Raw genomic sequence first — 23488 nt, 5'->3', positions numbered from 1 at the left:
CCATGTCCAGTTCTAACTGTTGCTTCCTGACCTCCATACAGGCTTCTCAAGAGGCAGGTCAGTGGTCTGGTATTCCTATCTCTTTCAGAATTTTCCACAGTTTATTGTGATCCACACAGTCAAAGCCTTTGGCATAGTCAATAAAGCAGAAATAGATGTTTTTTCTGGAACTCTCTTGCTTTTTCGATGATCCAGCAGATGTTGGCAATTTGATCTCTGGTTCCTCTGCCTTTTCTAAAACCAGCTTGAACATCTGGAAGTTCATGGTTCATGTATTGCTGAAGCCTGGCTTGGAGAATTTTGAGCATTACTTTACTAGCGTGTGAGATGAGTGCAGTTGTGCAGTAGTTTGAGCATTCTTTGGCATTGCCTTTCTTTGGGGTTGGAATGAAAACTGACCTTTTCCAGTCCTGTGGCCACTGCTAAATTTTCCAAATTTGCTGGCATATTGAGTGCAGCAGTTTTACAGCATCGTCTTTCAGGATTTGAAATAGCTCAACTGGAATTCCATCAGCTCCACTAGCTTTGTTCGTAGTGATGCTTTCTAAGGCCCACTTGACTTCACATTCCAGGATGTCTGGCTCTAGGTCAGTGATCACACCATCGTGATTATCTGGGTCATGAAGATCTTTTTTGTACAGTTCTGTTTATTCTTGCCACCTCTTCTTAATATCTTCTGTTTCTGTTAGGTGTATACCATTTCTGTCCTTTATTGACCCCATCTTTGCATGAAATGTTCCCTTGGTAAATCTAATTTTCTAAAAGAGATCTCTAGTCTTTCCTATTCTATTGTTTTCCTCTTTCTTTGCACTGATCTCTAAGGAAGGCTTTCTTATCTCTCCTTGCTATTCTTTGAAACTCTGCATTCAAATGGGTATATCTTTCCTTTTCTCCTTTGCTTTTCACTTCTCTTCTTTTCACAGCTATTTGTAAGGCCTCCTCAGACAGCCATTTTGCTTTTTTGCATTTCTTTTTCTTGGGGATGGCCTTGATCCCTGTCTCCTGTACAGTGTCACAAACCTCCGTCCATAGTTCATCAGGCACTCTGTCTATCAGATCTAGTCCCTTAAATCTATTTCTCACTTCCACTGTATAGTCATAAGGGATTTGATTTATGTCATACCTGAATGATCTAGTGGTTTTCTCCACTTATTCAATTTCAGTCTGAATTTGGCAATAAGGAATTCATGATCTGAGCCACAGTCAGCTCTTGGTCTTGTTTTTGCTGACTGTATAGAGCTTCTCCATCTTTGGCTGGAAAGAATATAATCAATCTGATTTTGGTGTTGATCATCTGGTGATGTCCATGTGTAGAGTCTTCTCTTGTGCTGTTGAAAGAGGGTATTTGCTATGACCAGTGTGTTCTCTTGGCAAAACTCTATTAGCCTTTGCCCTGCTTCATTCTGTATTCCAAGGCCAAATGATGTATAGATCATTTGTATAGTATAGTAGTAGATATACTGTGGGCAGGAATCCCTTAGAAGAAATGGAGTAGCCATCATAGTCAACAAGAGTCTGAAATGCAGTACTTGGATGCAATCTCAAAAAGGACAGAATGATCTCTGTTCGTTTCCAAGGCAAACCATTCAATATCAGGTAATCCAAGCCTATGCCCCGACCAGTAATGCTGAAGATGCTGAAGTTGAATGGTTCTATGAAGTCTTTATTAGTTACGATTAAAAAAACATACTCTTGGCAGAATTCCAAACCTTATCTTTGCTCAAACATGAGAAATGTTGTTTTTTTTTTTTTTTACTTAAAAAATTATTTTATTTTACAGAGTTTCAAAGGTTCAAAAAACTTTAGATTTGGAATGAACCCAGTATAGCTTCTCATCTCATGTAGGAATTCCCTCTACATGTGATATTATCTAATCTTTGCTTGACTACTTTCAGTAACAAGGAAGTCACCACTTCAAAAGGCAGTTTGCAATAAAGGGTAAAGGAACAATGAGATCAAGGGATCTGGCTGCTCTAAGGTCTTGGGGTTCCCTGGCGGTTCAGCTGGTAAAGAAGCTGGCTGCCAATGCAGGAGATTCGGTTTCAGTCCCTGAGTTGGGAAGATAACCTGGAGAAGGAAATGGCAACCTACTCCAGTATTATTGCCTGGAAAATTCCATGGACAGCCAGACTCAGTTCATGGGGTCACAAAGAGTTGTTCACAAATGAGTGTGCATGTGTGTGTGTGTGTGTGTGTGTGTGCGTGTGTGAATGCATACACACACACAAGGTTGTCTTACCCATGTCCCAATAAAGAAAGTTAGTAATACATTCTTGTAGCAAATGCACGGTTAAGGACATTAGGAGAAACACTCTCAAAATGACAAGGAAAATGGATAATTGTGAGAGAGGAGAGAGGCTTCTCGACTTATGATCTGATAAAATTTGCACCAGGCTTTTACTTTCAGTCATTAGTGGTTACTGTTTATTGGAATTTGTAGTAATCATACTGAGAAAAAGGCAAACCTCCCTTCCCAATTTTATTTTTAAAATTTCATTTTACTTTTTATATTTTGAGCCACTTGGCATTTGGGATCAGTTCTCTGATCAGAGATTGAACCCCCTTGGAGTCTTAACCAGTGGACCATCAGGGAAGTCCCCATCCCAACTTTAGCCCAAGGTTAGTCAGAGTTAATTTACAGATTTCATTTTACTGGCCATTTTTGAGCTACATACTCTTTTTCTGTATTCAGACGCTTAGGAGTTTATTATCCTCTAAATTCATTCTCCTTTAAACTGATACTTAATATGTCTTAATGTGTAACTGACAACCTCTAGCCCTCTGGAGTATTCTGTCCCAGCACACAAAAATAGCCTCTTGTTTGGAAGAACTCTTTGTTTCTCTTCTTTTTTGCTGAACCACACAGCTGTGGGATCTCAGTTCCCTGACCAGAGATCAAACTGGGGCCCTCAGCAGTGAGAGCACCAAGTCCTAACCACTGGACCACTAAGGAATTCTCCCTCTTTGTTTCTCTAGTCAAAAGGACATATATATATATATATATTATATATTTCATAAAAATATTTATCTTCAATTCAGATGTTTTGTTTTATAATTAACTATCACAGAATGGATCCATGAGGAGGTTTCTCACTTGTTTCATTATAGCCTTTATGTATTTAATATATTCATCATAATAATTCTTTATCTTAATATATAGATCATCTTAATAAATTCATAACTTACCTCCTACTGTGGAAGTTGGGTACTTTTGTTAAAGGATTCAGTTTAAATTTTGCTTTAATTTCAGAAACTGCCATGGGGCCAGTAACTCTGTCTGGAATTCAGAAGATACCATTAAGGATCAAATCACAGATTAATTTTTTTCTATACTTTTACAACTTTGCCAGCTCAGGACCTGGAGTTTGAAGTCCTGGGCCTCAAAGAATGATAATATGTACAAATGCAAGTGAGAGATATGTGCATGTTGGGAGTTGGAAGGCCATGTGGACAGGCCCCTTTAGTATCCCAAGATCTCTAAGCAAAATTTCTTGCCATTGCTCCTCCTTCATAGTGAAGTGAAAGTCGTTCAGGTGTGTCCGACTCTTTGCGACCCCATGGACTATACAGTCCATGGAATTCTCCAGGCCAGAATACTGGAGTGGGTAGCCGTTCCCGTCTCCAGGGGATCTTCCCAACCTAGGGATCGAACCCAGGTCTTTCACACTGCAGGCAGATTCTTTACCAGCTGAGCCATAAGGGAAGCCCAAGAATACTGGAGTGGGTAGCCTATGCCTTCTCCAGCGGATCAAACTGGGGTCTCCTGCATTGCAGGTGGATTCTTTACCATCTGTGCTGTTAGGGAAGCCCCCTGAATATATTAGTATTATTCTGATCCTATATAAAAATAAGTGGTAAAGCATCCTGGAAATATTTAGAAAAAATTGTTTAAAGACAACATTTATTTTTCATCTCAAGACATTATAGCATTTGCAATTTGCTAGTTGTTAGTGTCTTGGATAGCTACCTGGTAGTAAGTAGCTTTCCCAGAGGTTCCTTCTGGTCCAGCCCTGCCCAATCAGTTCTTATGAACCCACTGGTCTTTATTAAAAGTAAGAATATGTGTGGGATATAATGCTGTTTTGCTACCTTAGACCCTCCTGAATGGACTCTCAACCACTATGGTCTTCCTAGTCCTTCCTTTCTACTTCTGCATAGCTTATAAATCAGGACCTGTGGACCAGAAGCTGGGTTGGTAGGGTTTCCCCCTTTTATTGTTGATCTTTTTCTCTTTTTAATATAGAGTTCTGACTTAGGAATAGTAGACTATCATATACTATTAAACCATGAAGAAAAAGTCTCTAATGTTTGGTTAGAATTCAATTTTCCAAAGTTTTTATCTCATTCTCTGGAAAACTGTTGTTTCTAAATAACTCAACTACATGTGCTCAAAATCTAGAAACCTACCACAGGGCTGGGAACTCTGGAGAGGCTTGACAATTTAGGCAGTTGAAAGGTGCTGTGAAATCATCCTCATGGCTCAAAATAACCATTACTTTAAAAAACTACCTTCAATCTCTCACTGAGATGATAGACTTTAAAATAAAGGACTCTTCATAGATTCCTATACAATCTGGATATTTACCTACTTCTAAGTGGTGCTACTTATAACTTCTGGGCTTCAATCAGATTAAGAATCCAATAAAGGGTTTGTTCCATCACACAACTGTGACCTCATTCACTTCTCAGGCTCAGGCCCAGGTGAGAATGACCCAAAAGCTCCTTCCAGCTTTAGAGTAATTGTGATTTCAATTCAATGTGCTTCATTCAGCACCTGTAGGTTATGTGTGGGTATGTAACAGAGTCAGAACATTTTGACACTGGTGGGATTTCAGGGAAGGGGGAGTTGTTGTTTTTAATTCTGTATTAACATATTTTCACACTAAACAGTTGTGAATTGAAAGTTGTTCAAGTAAAAAATTTTAACCAATTGCTTTGGTTGAATTCTGATTAAGAACCATTTCATTAATTGTTTATATCCAGAAAGAAGGACAAAATCAAACTCTCATAGATTTGTAGTCTATGGTATTACTGAAAAGAGTGATTTTAAAAGAGCAATTAAAGAAAGCATTATAATTGTTTTAACTTTAGTATTCAAGATCCGACAGGTCTTGGCATTTAAATCATCTAAGCAGAGAAGTTGGAAGTGTCCCTAGTTTTCACAATGGCTAAGCACAGATACCTCTGGCAAAGGCTTAGCTTGAGCCCCTCAGGTTGTTTCAGGCTTCACTTGGCTGTAATTCTAGAGATTTTCTTTTCCTGCTCTGGGGGATTCATTTATTATGTGCATAATTTGACTTTACCCTAGTCTTTCCAAACTTGGTACATTGCCTTTCATTCTGGCTAGGCATACAGAGGGAAAGAAAGACAAGGTTCAATTTATAAATTAAACAAATATTTAACTAGGGCCTACTATACAGAGGGAAAGAAAGACAAGGTTCAATTTATAAATTAAACAAATATTTAACTAGGGCTTACTATGTTAGGGGCTACCAAGATTTAAAATGAAGATAATGACCACCATTGTACTTTCTGTTTCTAGGAATTTGACTACTCTAGAAATCTCATAAGTGGAATCATACAGTATTTGTGACTGGCTTATTTCACTTAGCATAATATCCTCAAGGTACATCTATGTTGTACAATGTATCAGAACTTCCTTTTAAGGATGAATAATATTTCATTATGGGGCTTCCCAGGCAGTGCTAGTGGAAAAGAACCCACCTCCAGTGCAGGATACATAAGAGACTCAGATTTGATCCTTTGGTTGGGAAGATCCCCTGGAGGAGGACATGGCAACCCACTCCAGTATTCCTGCCTCGAGAATCCCATGGAAAGGGGAGCCTGGCGGGCTACAGTCCATAGGGTTGCAAGGAGTTGGACGTGACTGAAGAGACTTAGCATGCATGCACATGTACAATATTCCATTATATATATCACACTTTTTATTTATTTATCTGTTGATGGACATTTGGGTTGCTTCCATCTTTCAGCTGTGATAAATAATGCTGCTGTGATACACTGGTGTTCACATCTCTCTTCAGGACCCTGCTTTCATCACTATAACACTCTTACCACCTCAACCTCTACTTCCTGCTCTGGATTACTGCAAAAGACCTCCTAACTGGTCTCCCTGCTTCTGTTCTTGCTGTATCCACCCCTGCCAAGTTTGTTCTACACACAGGAACCAGGAAAATTTTCTAAAAACTAAGCCAGATCATGTGATGTCTCTGTTCGAGTCCTCAGTTTCCTATGTTACTCAGAGTATTAACAAAAATGGAACCTTTACATTAGCCTTCAGGGCTACTGCCCACACCTGTATCACCCCTTTCCCCCAAGGGACACCTCACTGCACAATCCTGAAACTGTACAGTGCATAGCCTGTGTGGTGGTCCCATTCCCTTCAAGACCTCATCTCCTCCTACATTGCCCTTGCTCACTCTGTTGCAGCCACAGTGGCCTCTTTGTTCTTTCTCAAGTATTCCGAGCATGCTGTTGCATGAGTGCTTTTGCACTTGCTCTTCCTTCTGCATGGAGTGTTCTTGCTCCAGATTTCTGCTCCCCAATCTCCTTAGCTTTTTGCTTAAATGCTCTTTATCAGTGAGGTCTTTCTTGATTACCTTCCTCCTTTTACAGTATCTCCTATACTCATTTTCTTTGCTTTATTTTCTCTGTAATCTTGGTCATACTATTATTTGTTTATTGTGTATATCTCTTCACTAGAAATTAAGATCCACAAGAGCAGTGAGCTTTGTCCCAAGCACCTGGACTAATACTTGGCACATGCTAGACTCTTACTGATGTTACGTGAATGGATACACACACCCCTTCATTGCTTCAGCAGACACCTGCTAACAGCAGGTACAGAAAATAAAAAGACTTATAAAATGTGATGTCTGGGTAGGGGATTAAGAGGTACAAACTGCTGCTGCTGCTGCTAAGTTGCTTCAGTCGTGTCCGACTCTGTGCGCCCCCATAGATGGCAGCTCACCAGGCTCGGCCGTCCCTGGGATTCTCCAGGCAAGAACACTGGAGTGGGTTGCCATTTCCTTCTCCAATGCATGAAAGTGAAAAGTGAAAGTGAAGTCGCTTATTCATGTCCGACTCTTCGTGACCCCATGGACTGTAGCCTACCAGGCTCCTCCGTCCATAGGATTTTCCAGGCAAGAGTACTGGAGTGGAGTGCCATTGCCTTCTCCACAAACTACTATGTGTAAAGTAAATAAGGATACATTGTACAACACAGGGAATATAGCCAATACTTTATAATAACTATAAGTGGAGTATAATCTATAAAATTTTGGTTCACTGTGTTGTCCACTTGAAACTAATATAATATTGTAAACCATCCATACCTCAAAAAACAAAAAAAGAGATGGCATGCCTATCCTAAAGTAGCTGACAGGGAAGTGGGACAGTTTCATTCAAATTCAGATTTCTGTAACTGTGAGTGAATAGTGGTGACAGTAATCATTGAAATTAATAAGGCGGAATACATAAGGAACTAAACCATTCTGGGGAGTAGACATGTATTATAATTTAGTTACATCAATAGTCATCTATTTAGAACCAAATGGGATGAAGGGCTGATTTCGCTTAATTTACTGGTAGGTGTATCTTTCATAGTTTAAAACTGGAGGACTGGTATGATATTTATCTGTAGGGTTGATGGTCCCAGGACATAAGCTGGGTTCCACAGCTTGAGGCACTGTATAGATGGAAGGTGCTTTGGGGTTAGGACTTATGTTTGGGGCCAGCCTATTGTTTATTATTTCTACTTACAGAGCCTGACAAGCAAACAGGCATGGATTTTGAGTACTTGTGGGTTTTGTTTTGTTTTTTAGCAAATATGTTTTTGGGTCAGTCCTGGAATTACAAAAGAAAGTAAACTATAATTCACATACCATAAAATTCACACTTTTGAAAGTGTACAATTTTGTGGGTTTTAGTATATTTACAAAGTTGTGCAACCATTACCACTACCTAATTCCAGAGCAGTTCCATCAGCCAAAAAGAAACCCTGTACCCACTAACGGCCACTCCCCATTCTCTCCTCCCACAGTGACTGTCTCCGGGCAACTGCTAATCCGTCTTTTGACTGCATAGATAGCCCTACTCTGGACACTTGCCTATATATAAGTAGCATTATGAATGTGTGGCCTTTTGAGTCTGTCTTCTTTCTCTTGGCATCATGCTTTCAAAGTGCATATATACTGTGGCATGTATCAGTACTTCATTCCTTTTTAGGATTAATATTAATATTCCATTTATACACATAAATATTCCATTTATACACATAAATATTCCATTTATGTGTATGCCACATTTTGTTTATCCATTCATAATTTGATGGATATTTGGACATATGTTTTCATTTCTCTTTGGCATATTGCTAGGAATGGAATTGCTTGGTCATATGGTTTCATGTTTTGGGGACTATGTTTCACATTTTGGGGACTGCAAAACTTTTCCACAGTAGCTGCACCATTTTACATTCCCATCAGCAATGCATGAGGATTCCAATATTTCCACATTCTTATCAACACTTGTTACTGTCTTTTAAAAAATTATAATCATCCTAATGGGTGTAAAGTAGTCTCTCATGGTTTTGATTTTAATTTCTCTAAAGACTAATGATGTTGAACATCTTTTTATGTGCTTACTAGACATTTTTATATCTTCTTTTAGTAAATTTATATTTTGATAGAAATTTATCAAAATAGAAATTTACACTGCCCATTATTAAAATTGGGTTATTAGTCTTTTTCTGGTTGAGCTAACAAGGTTTCTTTATATGTTTTAGATATTACCTTTGTTTTTCTCACTCTCTTGACAGTGAAAACCTGTCAACCACAAAAGTTAGTCCTAGAATTTTAAAGCTGAAAGAGAACTGATCATTCATCTAATTTACTTTTTTCAATTTATAGATAAGGACACTAAAGCCCAATGAGTTGAATTAATTTCTTTAGTGGCAGAGTTAGGAATATCTGCTTTGTATAACTGTACTGTAAATTGCATCAAATAGGTTACAATGTAATTAGAGATGATAACAATTCATCAGAGTTGAAACCATTAGAAAACAATATGAAATACCAACTATCATATGAGATGCATTGCATCATATACCATTGGGTTGGCCAAAAAGTCATTTGGGTTTTTCCTTAAGATGTAGTGGAAAAACCCAAATGAACTTTTTGACCAACCCAATAAAAAGGCAAAAGGAACTCAGAAAAACAAGTGGGGAAACAATGGTGTTCAGTTACCTGTCAACAAGTAGACAGAGGGTAGTAATTGACAAAACAACTAAGGAAAATAACCACAGAGTAAGAAATATAAGTCAAAATATTAAACTCCATCATTATAATGCCTTTGCCTGATGCCATCAGGTTTCACTCACCTTTGGTATCATCTGTGATTTTCATTAGTTTCTGTAGAGACCCCATTCCTTTTGATTAAAGACAAGATTCAGAGTCAAAATTATACAAATTTCTGAAGTGAATGAAAAGTAGAATAGGAAGATGTCATTTTATATTAATTTTTCCTTAGATGAGAGGGAAGCTGAAGAAAGTGTCAGTTGTATCTGATATACATCTTAATTAAAATTGCTTTCTTTCCTGATTTAATGTATAAAACTCAAAAGGCAAATTTTTTTGAAAAGCATCATAGAGTCAGCATTGAGGTCAAGACTATTCATTTATCATCTCTTGGGATGTAAAGAAGTGAAGTAACTTTGGAAACCTGTTTTGACTCAAGAGAAATGATCTGCTAGGCATTTCATTTTCATTAGTGCTTTGGTTGTGAACCCTTGACTAATCTATACACCTTTTAATGATATAGATATTTCTTTTTAGTGAATACTTCTGTGGAATGTGTGGGTACAATATATGTCATAATATTAACTATAGAACCTCCATCCCTCAGTGTACTCCATCCCATGGCCAGAAAAATAACCATCAAATACCTTAAAAGTACTGATTCATGTCTTTTTCCTCTCAAAATGTGGGGCAGTTTGGTTTTCTTAATGTGAGGAGATTAACTCTCAGGAAAAAAGGGCTCAGTTACTTAGGTTTGGTCTAATCTGGCTAGATAATGTCAATAATGTACTGTTATAATACCAAGAAAAGACAGGGCAGGTTATGGAAACATGGAAAATTCTGTGGTAACTTTAAGCTATGAAGGTTGTACAGCATAATGTATCATGCAGAAAGGAGTACACATAAAACAGATATATTGTCTTTATGGGAGAGGAGATAGTAATACTAATATGTGTGTGTGTGTGTGTACGTGTGTTGGTTGCTCAGTCATGTCCGACTCTGCGATCCCATGGACTGTAGACTGTGAGGCTCCTCTGTCCGTGGGATTTCCCAGGCAAAAATACTGGAGTAGGTTGCCACAAAAAACATAATTTGTAGAATTAAGCAAAGCTTAACATTTCTTTCCCCTCCCCTCTCCCCTACTCCATTCTCTCATACTTCTCTCATTCTTCTCAGGCTCTTCTCCTGCCTAGACATTAGTTTGCTTAGAGACATCTTATACCATTCTTGGGTACTGCATGGAGAACCACAACTCTGACTGGGAATGTGACTTGGAAGATATCTCTGTTCCTGACAAGAAGCAGGCTTTATTTTTCTACACTATTTTTTTAATAAATATATAGTAAAATTTCTCTATATTCCTAATATGTGTGATTAAAAAATTCTCACATAGAATCCCACAACCCAAGCACCACTGAAGGTCAGAATGGAATTTTGAATGCTCATTATCAGATGACATAAATATTAGCAGGTCTTGAGCTGTTCATGTAGACATGTCATTTTCATGTTCGTGCCTAGGTAACTGGAATCTACCTTTATGACTTAGAAAACTAGCAATGGTGAAATAGGAATTAGCAGGAAAGATTTTTAATGTGAAAAATGTTATTGTCTAAAAAGTAACTGTCTAGTCGTCTGAAATTTGAGGGTGAAAACTTAAATCATAGTAGTACATGTTCGAATGCACAAAAAAGTCAATGCAGGATTCAGAAATAAAATCTATTTCCTCAATATCTATGTCTATACAGAAATCTTGGACTTCCTTGGTGGCTCAGACGGTAAAGAATCCACCTGCAGTGCAGGAGACCAGGGTTTGATCCCTGGGTCGGGAAGATCCCCTTGAAAAGGAAATGGCTACCCACTCCAGTATTCTTGCCTAGGTAATTCCATGGAGAGACGAGCCTGGAAGGCTACAGTCCATGGAGTTGCAAAGTTGGACATGACTGAATGACTAACACTTTCACTTTCATACAGAAAACTTAATAAGGGGAAATTGAATATTATTTGGTGAGCTTGTGGAACAGACATTACTGTTTGAAATTTCTAAAAATATTGAAATACACTTTTAAATGCCTAAATTTTCTTTAATGCACTGTAGACGTCACAGAATAAAACATACTTTGGTGACAGCAAGTGGAATGGGGCTTTTGTAATGACAAAAGCAAGTGGGTGAGCCGGGTGAGCATGTGAAATGTGTATGTTTGATAGAGTCTGGAAGGGAAAGAAAAAAACAAAAATGCAACACCACTAGGAAAATCAGGGAAGTATGAGTGAAAGAAAAATAATTAATAGAAATATGGAAGAGTTAAAAAAATAGAGAAAAATAAACAGAAAAATTTTGCACCTTGTTTAATGTCCATCCAGTGTCTCCTGGTTTATAGTCTATGGGAACTTGAGAAGAATTTATATCCTGCTGTTGTGTGAAAACTGTATAAATCTTAATTATGGTGAATTGGTTGATAGTGTTTTTCAGGTCTACTATATCCTTCTACTTTTGTCTTTTCATTCTATTAATTTTTGAGAGTTTGATATTGAAACTCCAACTAAAAATCTTAATTTAGCTACTTAAGAAATAACTGTAATATATAGTGGAACTATATGTAACTTTGTTCTGTATTTTCCAAAGTGAAAGTGAAGTCGCTCAGTCATGTCCAACTCTTTTCGACCCCACAGATGGTAGCCTACCAGGCTCCACCATCCATGGGATTTTCCAGGCAAGAATACTGTAGTGGGCTGCCATTTCCTTCTCCAGGGGACCTTCCCAACCCGGGGATTGAACCTGGGTCTCCTGCGTTGCAGACAGATACTTTACCGTCTGAGCCACCAGGGAAGTATTTTCCAAGTCTCCTGTAAATGTGATATTACAAATTTATAATTTAAAAAGAAAAAAAGAAGTGAAAGAGGAAGAAGAAGGGTGATGGAAAGGTAAGCAGACACCACCATAAAACTGTGCTGTCTCAGCTTTGTAAATGTTTTTTTAAACAACTGATTCTGATTTGGGTGGCTCACTTATAACTCACAGAACCGTTTCTTCTGAGTGGCCTGGATTGGGAGGGTTAGCTCAAGAATAACTGTGATACAACTGCTTGGGTTAGTGAGTGTTTAATTATTTGAAAGCAAGAGACTAGAACCTCTATTAGTCAATAAGCACTTATTGAGCATATACTGTGTACTCAAAAACTGAGCCTTGCTGAAAGCAGGAACTTTGCTTGTCTCTTTTTAATTTTTGAACTTTCATTTTTACAGTTGCTTGGGTACTCAGTAAATGCTTATTAATGAATTCTGATGTTATACATGGCCATGGAGGATTGCTTCCAGTATCCCTAAATTCAGCAGCATGACTTTCAATGCACGATTAAAGGCTACCAAGTAGACATTTCTGAAAGTTTTCTGGCACCAGCTACAGAAACAGCAATAGATGAGATCAAGTGGACTTATTCAAAGAGATGCTTTTTTTTTTCTTTTACAAATAGTAAAATACAACAGCCCTCACTTGGAAAGTTTAAATGTGGGTACCCAGAATTTAAACTTATTTTCTCTAAGATTCATTTTATAGATACTTACATTAAGTACCTTAAGTTACTTTTCAATCCTTCTTTTTGAAACACAGTCTTTCAGAGACAATTCAATTTTTAAAAATCATATTCATTGAAAAATGCTGGTGCAGAGAGCAAATTAAAATTACTTAATAATCAAGTACAGATTGAGGTTGTATATGTGTTGAGGAAAAGAGGGCAGAAGACAAGTTTTACTTACCTCTACTGATCAATTTCACAGTATAATTTTCAAACTTTCCATTAATTGTTTTCTATGTAACTATAGAACATAGTATTGTGGCACTGGGAAAATTATTTTAGACATAAATGTGATAAAAGACCTGCACATTAAAAGTACTGAGATTATGTATTAAATTTCAGAGGCATTCAAGAAGAAATTTTAGGCCAGCAGACACACCCATCAATAGGTAAGATTTTAATATTAAAAAGAAAATGGGAAAGTACATTGAAAGTGAGACTTTAAAGCTAAATGCACAAAAGTTGTGTATGTATAATGAAAAAAATTTGGGGTGGTGAGATTATAGATTATCACTGGTGATAGAATTAAGGATTATTCAAATATTTTTCATTCTTTTATTTTGTGACTATAGAAATTTTCTATTCTATGTATTAGTTTTTTAAAATTTATTTTTAATTGAATAATTGCTTTACAGAATTTTGTTTTTTTCTGTCAAACCTCAGCATGAATCAGCCATAGGTATACATATTATGTACTAGTTTTATAACCAAGAAAACACATGAAAATAAATGCACAGCATCAGATTATCAATTACTAACAAAAAATTTCTACTCACGTTTAATCTTCTTCAGGCCATCCATTATTGAATGCACTTTAACCTTCCCATGTTCTATAAAACATTTTGAATCAGATATAGAAGCCATGTAAAAGTTATTAAAGCAGATAAAAGTTATGAAATTATTAAAACAACATGGCAGATTGGAACTTCTTCCATGAATTAGAAGAACTAGAGATACTGTTTTGCCTTGGAATTGGATTATCTCTCAAGTGAGTATGATGGAAAAAAGTATAGATCAATAAGAGAACTAGCTCGACTTCCTTAATGCAGTTCTTCTTTTCTGTGTTTCAAGGTATTAAACCTCAAAGGTGATACATGGGAAAAAGGATATTACAGAAAGAACCAGGGCTTGAGTCTGGCAGTATGTTTTTCAGACTCAGATCAATGACGTTTTATGAAGAGACTATGTTGGCAAAAGCTCAGAGTTGGAATAGGGAGAGAAGGACTTGCTCTGTTTTTTGTTCTGACAGGTGTTTCCTGAGAATCAACCCATTTGAGATGACAGTGTATTACTCCCGAGGATACAGTGTATGCTTCTCTGACTTGAATGATCTTCTCACACTTGTTCAACCTTAAGGTCTTCTCCAGGAAACCCCAGTCCTGACTAAATGCTCCGTTAGCACCTTCTGCATACATTTATTACATTATATCAAAATCATTTTATGTGTCTGTCTGTTCTGTTGGACCATAAGCTCTTTGAGGACAAAGGCTTTGACTCATTCATCTTTGTGTCTTTAGTACTTGGCATAGAGCCTAGCACATAGGATCCCTTCCTTTAACGACTTAACAATTTGTTGGGAGATAGTATAAGTTTGACCTAAGAAAGAGTGCTAAGGGGGAATCAGTCTGAGTAGTGGAGGACACTGATGGAAATGTGGAGGGGAACAGGACCAGAAAAACAGGAAACAGTGGTTGATACCTGAGAAGTTAATGCAAATGCATGAGAAATCTAGAGATTTAAATATTGTATCTAGGACAGAATAGCACTTGCATGAGAAAAGACTAAAAATAAGCTAGAAGAAGAGCAGCTGTGAGACAAGTGGGACTGAATGTTTCTTTCATGATGTCATCCCGTGTGAGAAGGGGCAAAAAGAAACCCTGAATGGCACCTTCAAGAATTCTGGCAAGGAAGTAATTTTTGGTGTCTATAAAATATTACACACTCTTGTTTCAAGACTAACAGCATATATCTCTTTCTCTCTTCCTCTCCCCAAACTCTGAATATATTTTCAGTCTTCCCTCCTCAGCAACAAAATGGGAGGCTGGAACTTGAGGAACAGAAACAAAAGTGAAAATTCCCCTAAAGCAGGAATTGTAGCAGAATCTATGAGAATAAGGACCTATTATTTAATTTTAAGCAGTTTCAGTAAAATAAGCTACCAACCCAGCCTTGAGTTGAGAAATGATGGAATTAGCATCCAGTGGAATAACAGAATTAAAAAAAGACAAGAGCATAGTAGAAGGAATGCAAAGCAGAGAATTCAAAGTGGCAAGTCAGAACTATGGGTTAGTAGGACAAATATGTGTCCTTCCCCTAACCTACCCAAAAGTCCCTGGATATAGGAGAATTTCTGGGTTTCCTCTATACATGATAGTATCACAAATTGGTTCAGTGTTGGAAAAATTGCTTGCTATGTGGGGAAAGACCCCAAGTTGGATCCTTGTCTTACCATATGCAGAGGTATATAGCTGAATTAAAGATCTAAATGTGAAAGGTAAAACCATATAGTTAGTAGAAGTATTGAAAAACAAAAAAAATTAAGTGTTGCCATATTTGGTGTTCATTACTGAGGAAGTGAGTAGGTAAATTTCAGTAATTGTATTGAAGGGATATTTTGCAACAGCCAGAATTAGACTGGTTTATAGAAACATGGGTCTCAAAAAATTATTAAAAATTTGTATAAAGTATTTGTCTGCATTGGTTATTCATTGCGTCATGAGGGGTTTTGCATTTCAGCCCACAGACTCTCTAGTTGTGGCTCGTAGGCTCAGAAGTTGTGGTGCACAGGCTTAGTTGCTCTGCCACATGTGGGATCTTAGTTCCCCAACCAGGGATTGAACCCATGTCCCATGCATTGCAAGGCGGATTCTTTACCACTGGACCAACAGGAAGTCCCTCAAAAACATAGTGCTGATTCACATCCACTAGGATGGCTAGAATAAAAAAGTCAGATAGTAACAAGTATTGATTTGGGAGTGGAGGAATCAGAACCTTTTTACATTTCTGGTGGGAATGCAAAATGATGCAGCCACTTTGGAAAACAGTCTGTTCCTCAAATGGTTAAATGCACAGTTATCTTATGACCCCGCAGCTTCACTCCTAGGTATGTACCCAAGAAAAATGAAGTACATCCACACCAAAAGTTGCACACAAATGTTTATAGCAACCGTGTTCATAATAGCCAAAAGGTGGAAATAATCCAAATGTCTATCAACTGATGAGTGGATAAATGAAATGAGACATATCCATACAGTAGAATATTATTTGGCCATTAAAAGTAATAAAGTACTGATAAATGCTGCAACATGCATGAATTTTGAAAATGTACTAAGCAAAAGAAGCCAGTCACAAAAGACCATATATTATATGATTTCGTTTATATGAAATGTCCAGAAAAGCACACCTATAGACACAGCATGTAGATTAATGATTGCTTAGGGATGGAAGGGTAGGGAGTGAAAGCTAAAGGTACAGCGCTTCTGTCTGAGGTGATGGAGATGTTTGAGAATGACTGTGGTGACAGCTGCACGTATCCATGAATGTTAAAAACCACTGCATTGTATACTTTCAGTGAATGAGCTGTATATTATGTGAACCATATCTCAATAAAGATATTAAAAATGTTGAGTGATAAAAAGAAATAGTTTTATAACACGATACCACTTAAATAAATTAAATACCACACACATTGAATTTTTAAAGGGATATACATATATCTAAATAAACCTGAGGAAAGTGGGTTGGTAGGATAAGTATTAGATATAATAGAGAATGGACTTATGATGGGGGAAAAGAAATAGAAGTGGAAATAGGAGGTAACAGGAAAAATATAGTAAGTCCTTTACATACAAACCTTCAATTTGCAAACTTTCAAAGATTTGAATATGTGTTCAAATGTCTAATTATGTAAGTTAGTTCACAGGTCTGGGGTATATTGTCACATGCATACATCCTCGACAAGTGGCTGTGTTTTTGTGTACTTTACTGTACAGTACTGTACAGAGTACAGTAGTATAGCATCTTTATTTCAAATCCAGCATGTCTGGAAGCAAGCATAAAAGCAATTGTGATATAGCTGGTACTGTACTGTACTTTTCCAGGTAGTGTATATAAGATTAAAAACGTTTTCTTTATTTTTTGTGTTTGCTTGTTTTCTATATATTATTTATGTGAAAAGTATTATAAACCTATTACAGTACACTACCATATAGCCAATTGTGTTAGCTGGGCACCTAGGCTAACTTTGTAGGACTTACAAACAAATTGGACTTACAAACACGCTCTCAGAATGGAACTCGTTCATGCGTAGGGAACTTACTGTAATAAAACACAAAGGTCCTTTCATGGAACAATGGTGATACTGCGCTATACTGATGAATTTGATTAACTCAACTGTGCGCATCTGATATTTAAGAAAAAGTTCACTTTTCTCCTGCGAAAGAAGTCTAAGGTCTTGGTAAGATACAAAGGAAGAAAGATGTAGCAGTCAGCTGGAAACACTGCAACAGTAGTGACAGCAAATAACCCAGACAGCAAAGGTTCTCAGACATTTTGGTCTCAGAACCTCTTTATATTCTTAAAAAATTCTGAATATGGTAACATACTTTTTAGTGAAAAAATATATATCAATTGAAAATGAAAAATAGAAATAAGTTTCCTAAAAAATTTAGTGGGAAAAGTGAAAAGAAAGTGAAGTGTTAGTTGCTCAATTGTGTCTGACTCTTTAATAAAGGCAAATAGTGTTTTATTGTTATTTTAAAAATAGTTGTGATCTCATGGACCCCCTGAAAGACAGAAGTGTTCCTGGATTATGATTTGAGAACTGCTAGCCTGGAGAGTTGATAGCTCGCGTAATAGTCAAGTATGGTCGAGGGAGGGAAGGAATTAAAACTGAGAAGACTGAAAAATAAGCCCTGGATTGTTTCTACATTAGGAAGTTAGAATAAGTGGAGCTGGGAAAGGAAGTCATTGATTATTTTCGATTCTGAGAGCTATTTCAGTAGTTGGGGACTACATGAGGGGGGAAGCCATTTGCAGGGATTCAAAGACAGAATGTAAAGTCTGGAAGCAGAAACAGCACCTCAAGACCACTTAGGAAGTGGCTGAAAGAAATGAGGGATGAATGAATGGTCATAATTATAAGGCAGAAGAACCAGAACCAAGTCAAGGTTAGTTTTTAAAAGGAATGGAAGAGTATATGCTACTTTATAAGTAGAGAGAAGTAGATGAAACCAAAAGTGTTGAATTATGAAATAAATAACTTTTCTACAAATATTGCATCATTACATTGTACAGCTGAAACTAATACAATATACCAACTATCTCTCTATAAAAAATATTTTTTGAAGAAGTGGGAGAAAATCAGGTCAAGAGGAATGGATTTGGAAGGGGTATGAAGAACCTCTTCAACTGAAGAGGAGAGGGAGATGGTATATCTTCCTGAATAAGAAGAAATGATAAACTGGAAAAAATAGAAACTGATGTTTGCAATGAATTGGTTCAAATTTATTAAAACCATGGTTTGAGAACATAATGGTTGTATTTTATTTCCTATTGTCAGTTGGGCTTAGCACATGTACTCCCTTCCTTACCATTTTAGTTCCTAGACATATTCAGTGATCAAATAATGTTTGTTATTTGAATAAATCAACATACAATCTTTGCATTCAAAGCCAGAGCTGTGCATAAGCTTTCTAGATATACCATTCTAGTTAGAACTGCCCCCCGCTAAAATGCTACTCCCTAGATCATCTTTTTCTTTCTTAATTTGTATCAGAACAACAAAGAGAGTAATAGAAGTAAAAAGACTAAGCTAAAGTAATTATAAAATGCAAAGCCAGCAGATAAATCATGCAACTAGACTCAATAAGTAATAATAAAAATCAATAAGCAAACCAACCAGTCCCTAAGTACCCTGCTTTCCTTAATACTCTCCCTAATACTCATTTTTATTTGCTAATTTCAATTACTCCAATATTTTTCCTTCTTGTTTTGGGGATGGAATCATGCCCTCAGGTACATAATAAATTGGTTGTACTTGTGACTTAAGAAATGAAAGGCCAGGCACAATCTTAATATATCGTTTCTCCATCTTTTAGATCCTTGACAGGCCAAGTGTGGACCTTGGATCAGCCATGTTGCCACTATCTGGGAGCTTGTTAGAAATGCAGGATTTCTTAGGCTATACTTCAGACCTGAATCACAATCTGCATTTTCAAAAGATGCCCAGGTGATTCATATGCATATTCCAGTTTGAAAAGCATTGTTTTAAGTGATACAAAAGATAAGGATCATTTCTAAGGATCTTACATACAAGATAACTTCTAGGAAGACAACAGAATTAAAAAAAAAAAAACAACTCACCATTGAATATCAAATGAGGCATCAGTTTCTTCATTTCTTCTTCACTGAGCTCAATCCCCTCGCTCATTAGAAAGTTGTCTAAGTCCGGGATATCAATCACCTCTCCTTAGAAAAGGTGAGAAATAAGTTGCAGAAATATTATATGACTATCTACAAAAGATTAAAAACACCATTTGTGCTTACATATAACATTACCTATATGTATCCAGAATAATCAGGAAAATCAGAAAAATTCCTGTTTTAAGTTCTGGTTCAGAAAATCAATCAGAAAGTGGTTACAAAAAAGAATTTGATGATGGGTTATTGCAAAATTGAATGTAGCAAATTAAGCTATATATAGGTTTTTTTTCTCTTCCTCCCACCCTACAGGGAAATTAAGTTTTATCTATAGACAGTATTTAATTTATTAAAAAAAAAGTTCGAGAAGTCTTTGTGTAACACAGGGTGCTCAACCCAGTGCTCTGTGATTTATGGGGAAGGAGGGTGGAGTAGATAGGGGTGGTGGGAGGAAAGTTTAAGAGAAGGGGATATATGTATACTTATGGCTGATTCATGTTATATGGCAGAAGCCAACACAACATTGTAAAGCAATTATCCTCCAATTAAAAAAAAAAGTTAACGTAGTATGAAAAAGGAAAAGGGGGAAAAGGAAATGTTTGCCTATAGTTTGCTTCTCTGAGCACTTAGCATTTCAAGAATTTCATTCATCTCAACATAGAAGTAATTTTTTTCTCATTCATTGTAAAAATAATGTAATAACATTTAAGATTATTATAAAGTGGGAAAAATATAATTACACCACCCTACCACAAAACCATTTTTAGTTTTTCATAGTCCATTTCTGGTCTTTAACAATAAAGCTATATTTTTATAATGTGGAAACCTAACATACATATATCTTTGTATTCTGCTTTTCCCACCTAGTGTAATTTAATTACTTCATAAACTTGTTTCCAAGTTGCTACATAATTTTTACAGTTAAAATTTCAACACATGATATCCCATAAGCCTAACTTACCATGGTTGATGTGGTAATTCCCATAACTGTTAGATATTTAGGCTGTTTCAAATTTCTCTGAAGGTCTTTAGGAAGAGATTTTTTTTTCTTTTATTCAATTAAATTATTTCCAGAGGATACATTTCTACGATTGGGGCCATGGGGAAAAGGAATAGTTCCGTGGCTCCTGAGATCTATAACTATGTTGAAGAATTCTTCGGGGGAAATTTCAGAGAATTTAATGGATATTGACATATAAGCCCATATTAAATGTAATTTACTGAATTTTAGCAGCATCCACAAAAATGGAACACATATGAAAGAATTTAAACATTTATAAGGGAATATATTTTTCTTCACCAATTGCAAAATATTAAGATGCTATTTATAATATCTTTTCATCATAGCTTGCAACTCACCCTTGATGTAACTGATAGCATCCATCAAATCATTCAGACCAACTGTACTATTACCTGTAAGGAAAGGGAAATAAACTTCATAATCAGAGAAGCTAATGTTACTGAGATTCACACTTAGGATGCATAAAGTTCTGAAAGTATGAATTCAGTCATCTTTTTTTCTAATTTTCCTTAGAATTTTATGAACTTATCCTTAGAGATAACAGTATTAGAAACAAAGCTTGCAGTCTGTAATAAATCATTCTTTTATTTTCCTATTTGCTTTTAGAGGCTACTAGAATAAAGCTAAATTAATAAGTGATTGGTAGGACTTTCCTGGTGGCAGGTCTGGGGAGATTCTACATGCCGTGGAACAACTAAGCCCATGTGACACAACTACTGAGATTATGAGCCTAGAGCCTGTGCTCCACAACAAGAAAAGCCACTGCAATGAGAAGCCCAAGCACCGCAAGGAAGAGTAGCTCCCACTTCATGCAACTGGAGAAAGCCTGCACACAGCAGCAGACCCAGCGTAGCCAACAATAAATAAAATAAATAAATAAAAATTTAAAACGAAGTGTTTGGTTACAAGAAAGTGTAGGGAGACAGGACAAATAAACCTAACCCTGAGTATTTATCAACAAACACTTTGCTTCCCTGGTGGCTCAGTGGAAAAGAATCTAACTGCCCATACAAGAGATGCAGGTTTGATCCCTGCATTGGGAAGATCTGGAGAAGGAAATGGCAACCCATTCCAGTGTTCTTGCCTGGGAAATCCTATGGACAGAGGAACCTCATGGGCTACAGTTCAGTCCATGGGGTAACAAAAGAGTCGGGCATGACTTGGTGACTAAACAACAAGCACTTAGGAGTACCTTTTGTGTGCAAGGCACTTTGCTAGGCTTCAGGGATACGGAAGTAAACACACTGGCAGAGTTCTTGCTGTTATGGAGTATACAATCTGGTGGAGGGAAACAGACGATGAGCAGGTAAACAAGTGAGCAGAAAGGTACTGTTTTTTTGAGGTATTGTTAAGATGCTATCAAAGATGAAACAGTGCAAAATAAAAAAAAAAAAAAAAAAACCTATAAAGAAAAAAAGTTTAAAAAAAGATGAAACAGGGCAATATAAGTAAAGAGTAATAGTGGGTGGGATTGCTTTAGACAGGGGGGCTGAGGAAAGCCCTCTCTGATGTGTATCTATTTGGGTTGAGGCCTGAATGATGAGGAGAGTCATGTGAAGAACTGAGAGAAGAACATTCCAAGCAGAAAAATGGTATGTGCAATAGGCTTAAAATGGGAATGAATTTGACACGATTGAGAGATAGAGAAAAAGCCAGTGTGAAAGGTGCCAAATTATGCAGGGCCTTGTAGGCCATGATGATAAAGCTTGGATTTTATTCTGGTTGCAATGAATGTCTGGAGGCCTAGAAGAAGGGGAGTAATTTATGATTTCAGCTTTCAAAGGATCACTTTGGCTGGTGTATGCCAGATGGGGAAATTGGAAGAATGAGGACTAGATAGTAGTCTGTATTAGTGGCCCAGGAAAGAGATGGTGCTGGCTAGGGCTATGGTTGCAGCAGTAAAGATGGTGATAATGCGTGGATTTTGGACCTATTTCTCAAGTACAGCCTAGATTTGAATGTGGAATAAGAGGGGGAAAAAGAATGAAATCTAGTCTTTCTTCCCCCTTCCCTCCGAAAACAGCAACAGGATAGATGAAATGACATTACTGAAATGGGGGCGGGGAGGCGGAGGAGAGGGCTTGAGACTTTTTAGGGGAATTAAAGAAGTCCATTAAATCTGTGGTGCCTTTTGGACATCCAAGTGGAGATATCAAATAACTAGTTTGATATACCGTTCCTGACTTAGGGAGGTTGCCCTGGAGATATAAATTTGCTTTTATCAGGTCAAAGACAATATGCCGCCCAATGAGACTGGATGCAATCTCATAAAAAGAGGATGTAGACTTTCAAAAAAGAAGCTAAGGGTCTAGCCCTGGGGCACTTCATTATTCAGAGATCTTGAAGGGAGGAAGAATCAGAAAAGGAAACTGAGAAGAAGTTGTCAGTGAAAAAAGAAGAAAATCAGATAGATATGGAGCTTTGAAAGTCTGAAATAAAAAATGTTTCAATAAAGAGGGGATGGTCACTATGGCCACAGCTGAGATATCAAGTAAATAAGAACAGAAAATTGATCATGAAGCTTGTTAAGAGATAGGTCACTGATGATTGAGAGTTGGTTCAGCTCCCTGGCAGGGAAGCGAGCAATGGAGAGTGAATGGGAGGTTAGGAAGTAAAGATAATGAGTAATGACAGCTTTTTGAGAGGTTCTGCTGTGAAGAGGAACTAATCTAGTAGTAGCTGGCCAGGGACAAGAGGAATAAGAGACACAACTCCCTGTCAATGGAATGCAGGGATCTAGTAGAAAGGGAGAAACTGATGATGCAGGAGAGAGAGAGCAAAATCACAGCAGTTAAGTCTTGGAAAAGGTAAGTGGAAATGAGATTCAAGGCACAAATGGAAGGGTTGGCTCACAGTGGGGGCAGAGATTCCTTTATAACAAGATGAGAGCAGGGTATGCGGGCATAGATATAGGTGGGTTCATAAATATCAAGGAGGAAAATGAGGTTATTTTTATCTAACTGAATCTTCTTCCTCTATGAAGTCTGAGATGAGGTGTTGGAAATTTGAAGAGAGAAGGGGTGAAATTATCTCTGAGAGTGAGAAAAGTGAATTTAGTTGGAAAAGGTAGTAGGGACTTTGGCTTCATTAAGGACTGACTTGATATTCATGGCCAATGTGTTCAAGTGAGTTCTATTCGTGCAGTTTTGTGATTTTCTTCA

General features: G+C 37.1%; 1 protein-coding gene across 1 annotated transcript in view; it reads right to left on the bottom strand.

Annotated features, from left to right (window-relative positions):
* EFCAB3 (EF-hand calcium binding domain 3) overlaps window positions 1–19323 on the bottom strand; it is a 47806-nt gene extending 28483 nt beyond the window's left edge. The window contains exons 1-4 of the mRNA XM_070388858.1: window positions 19250–19323; window positions 13663–13716; window positions 9398–9445; window positions 3187–3277 (exon numbers count right to left, since the gene is read on the bottom strand). Coding sequence (XP_070244959.1) covers window positions 3187–3277; window positions 9398–9445; window positions 13663–13716; window positions 19250–19316 — 260 coding nt within the window. The 5' untranslated portion in view covers window positions 19317–19323. The remainder of the gene's footprint in view (window positions 1–3186; window positions 3278–9397; window positions 9446–13662; window positions 13717–19249) is intronic.
* Between the last annotated feature and the right edge of the window lie 4165 nt (window positions 19324–23488).

This window comes from Bos mutus, chromosome 19, assembly GCF_027580195.1.
Source record: "Bos mutus isolate GX-2022 chromosome 19, NWIPB_WYAK_1.1, whole genome shotgun sequence".
Taxonomy (NCBI): domain Eukaryota; kingdom Metazoa; phylum Chordata; class Mammalia; order Artiodactyla; family Bovidae; genus Bos; species Bos mutus.
The sequence above is the reverse complement of the archived record's forward strand: the minus strand, read 5'-3'. Positions and strand labels throughout refer to the sequence as shown.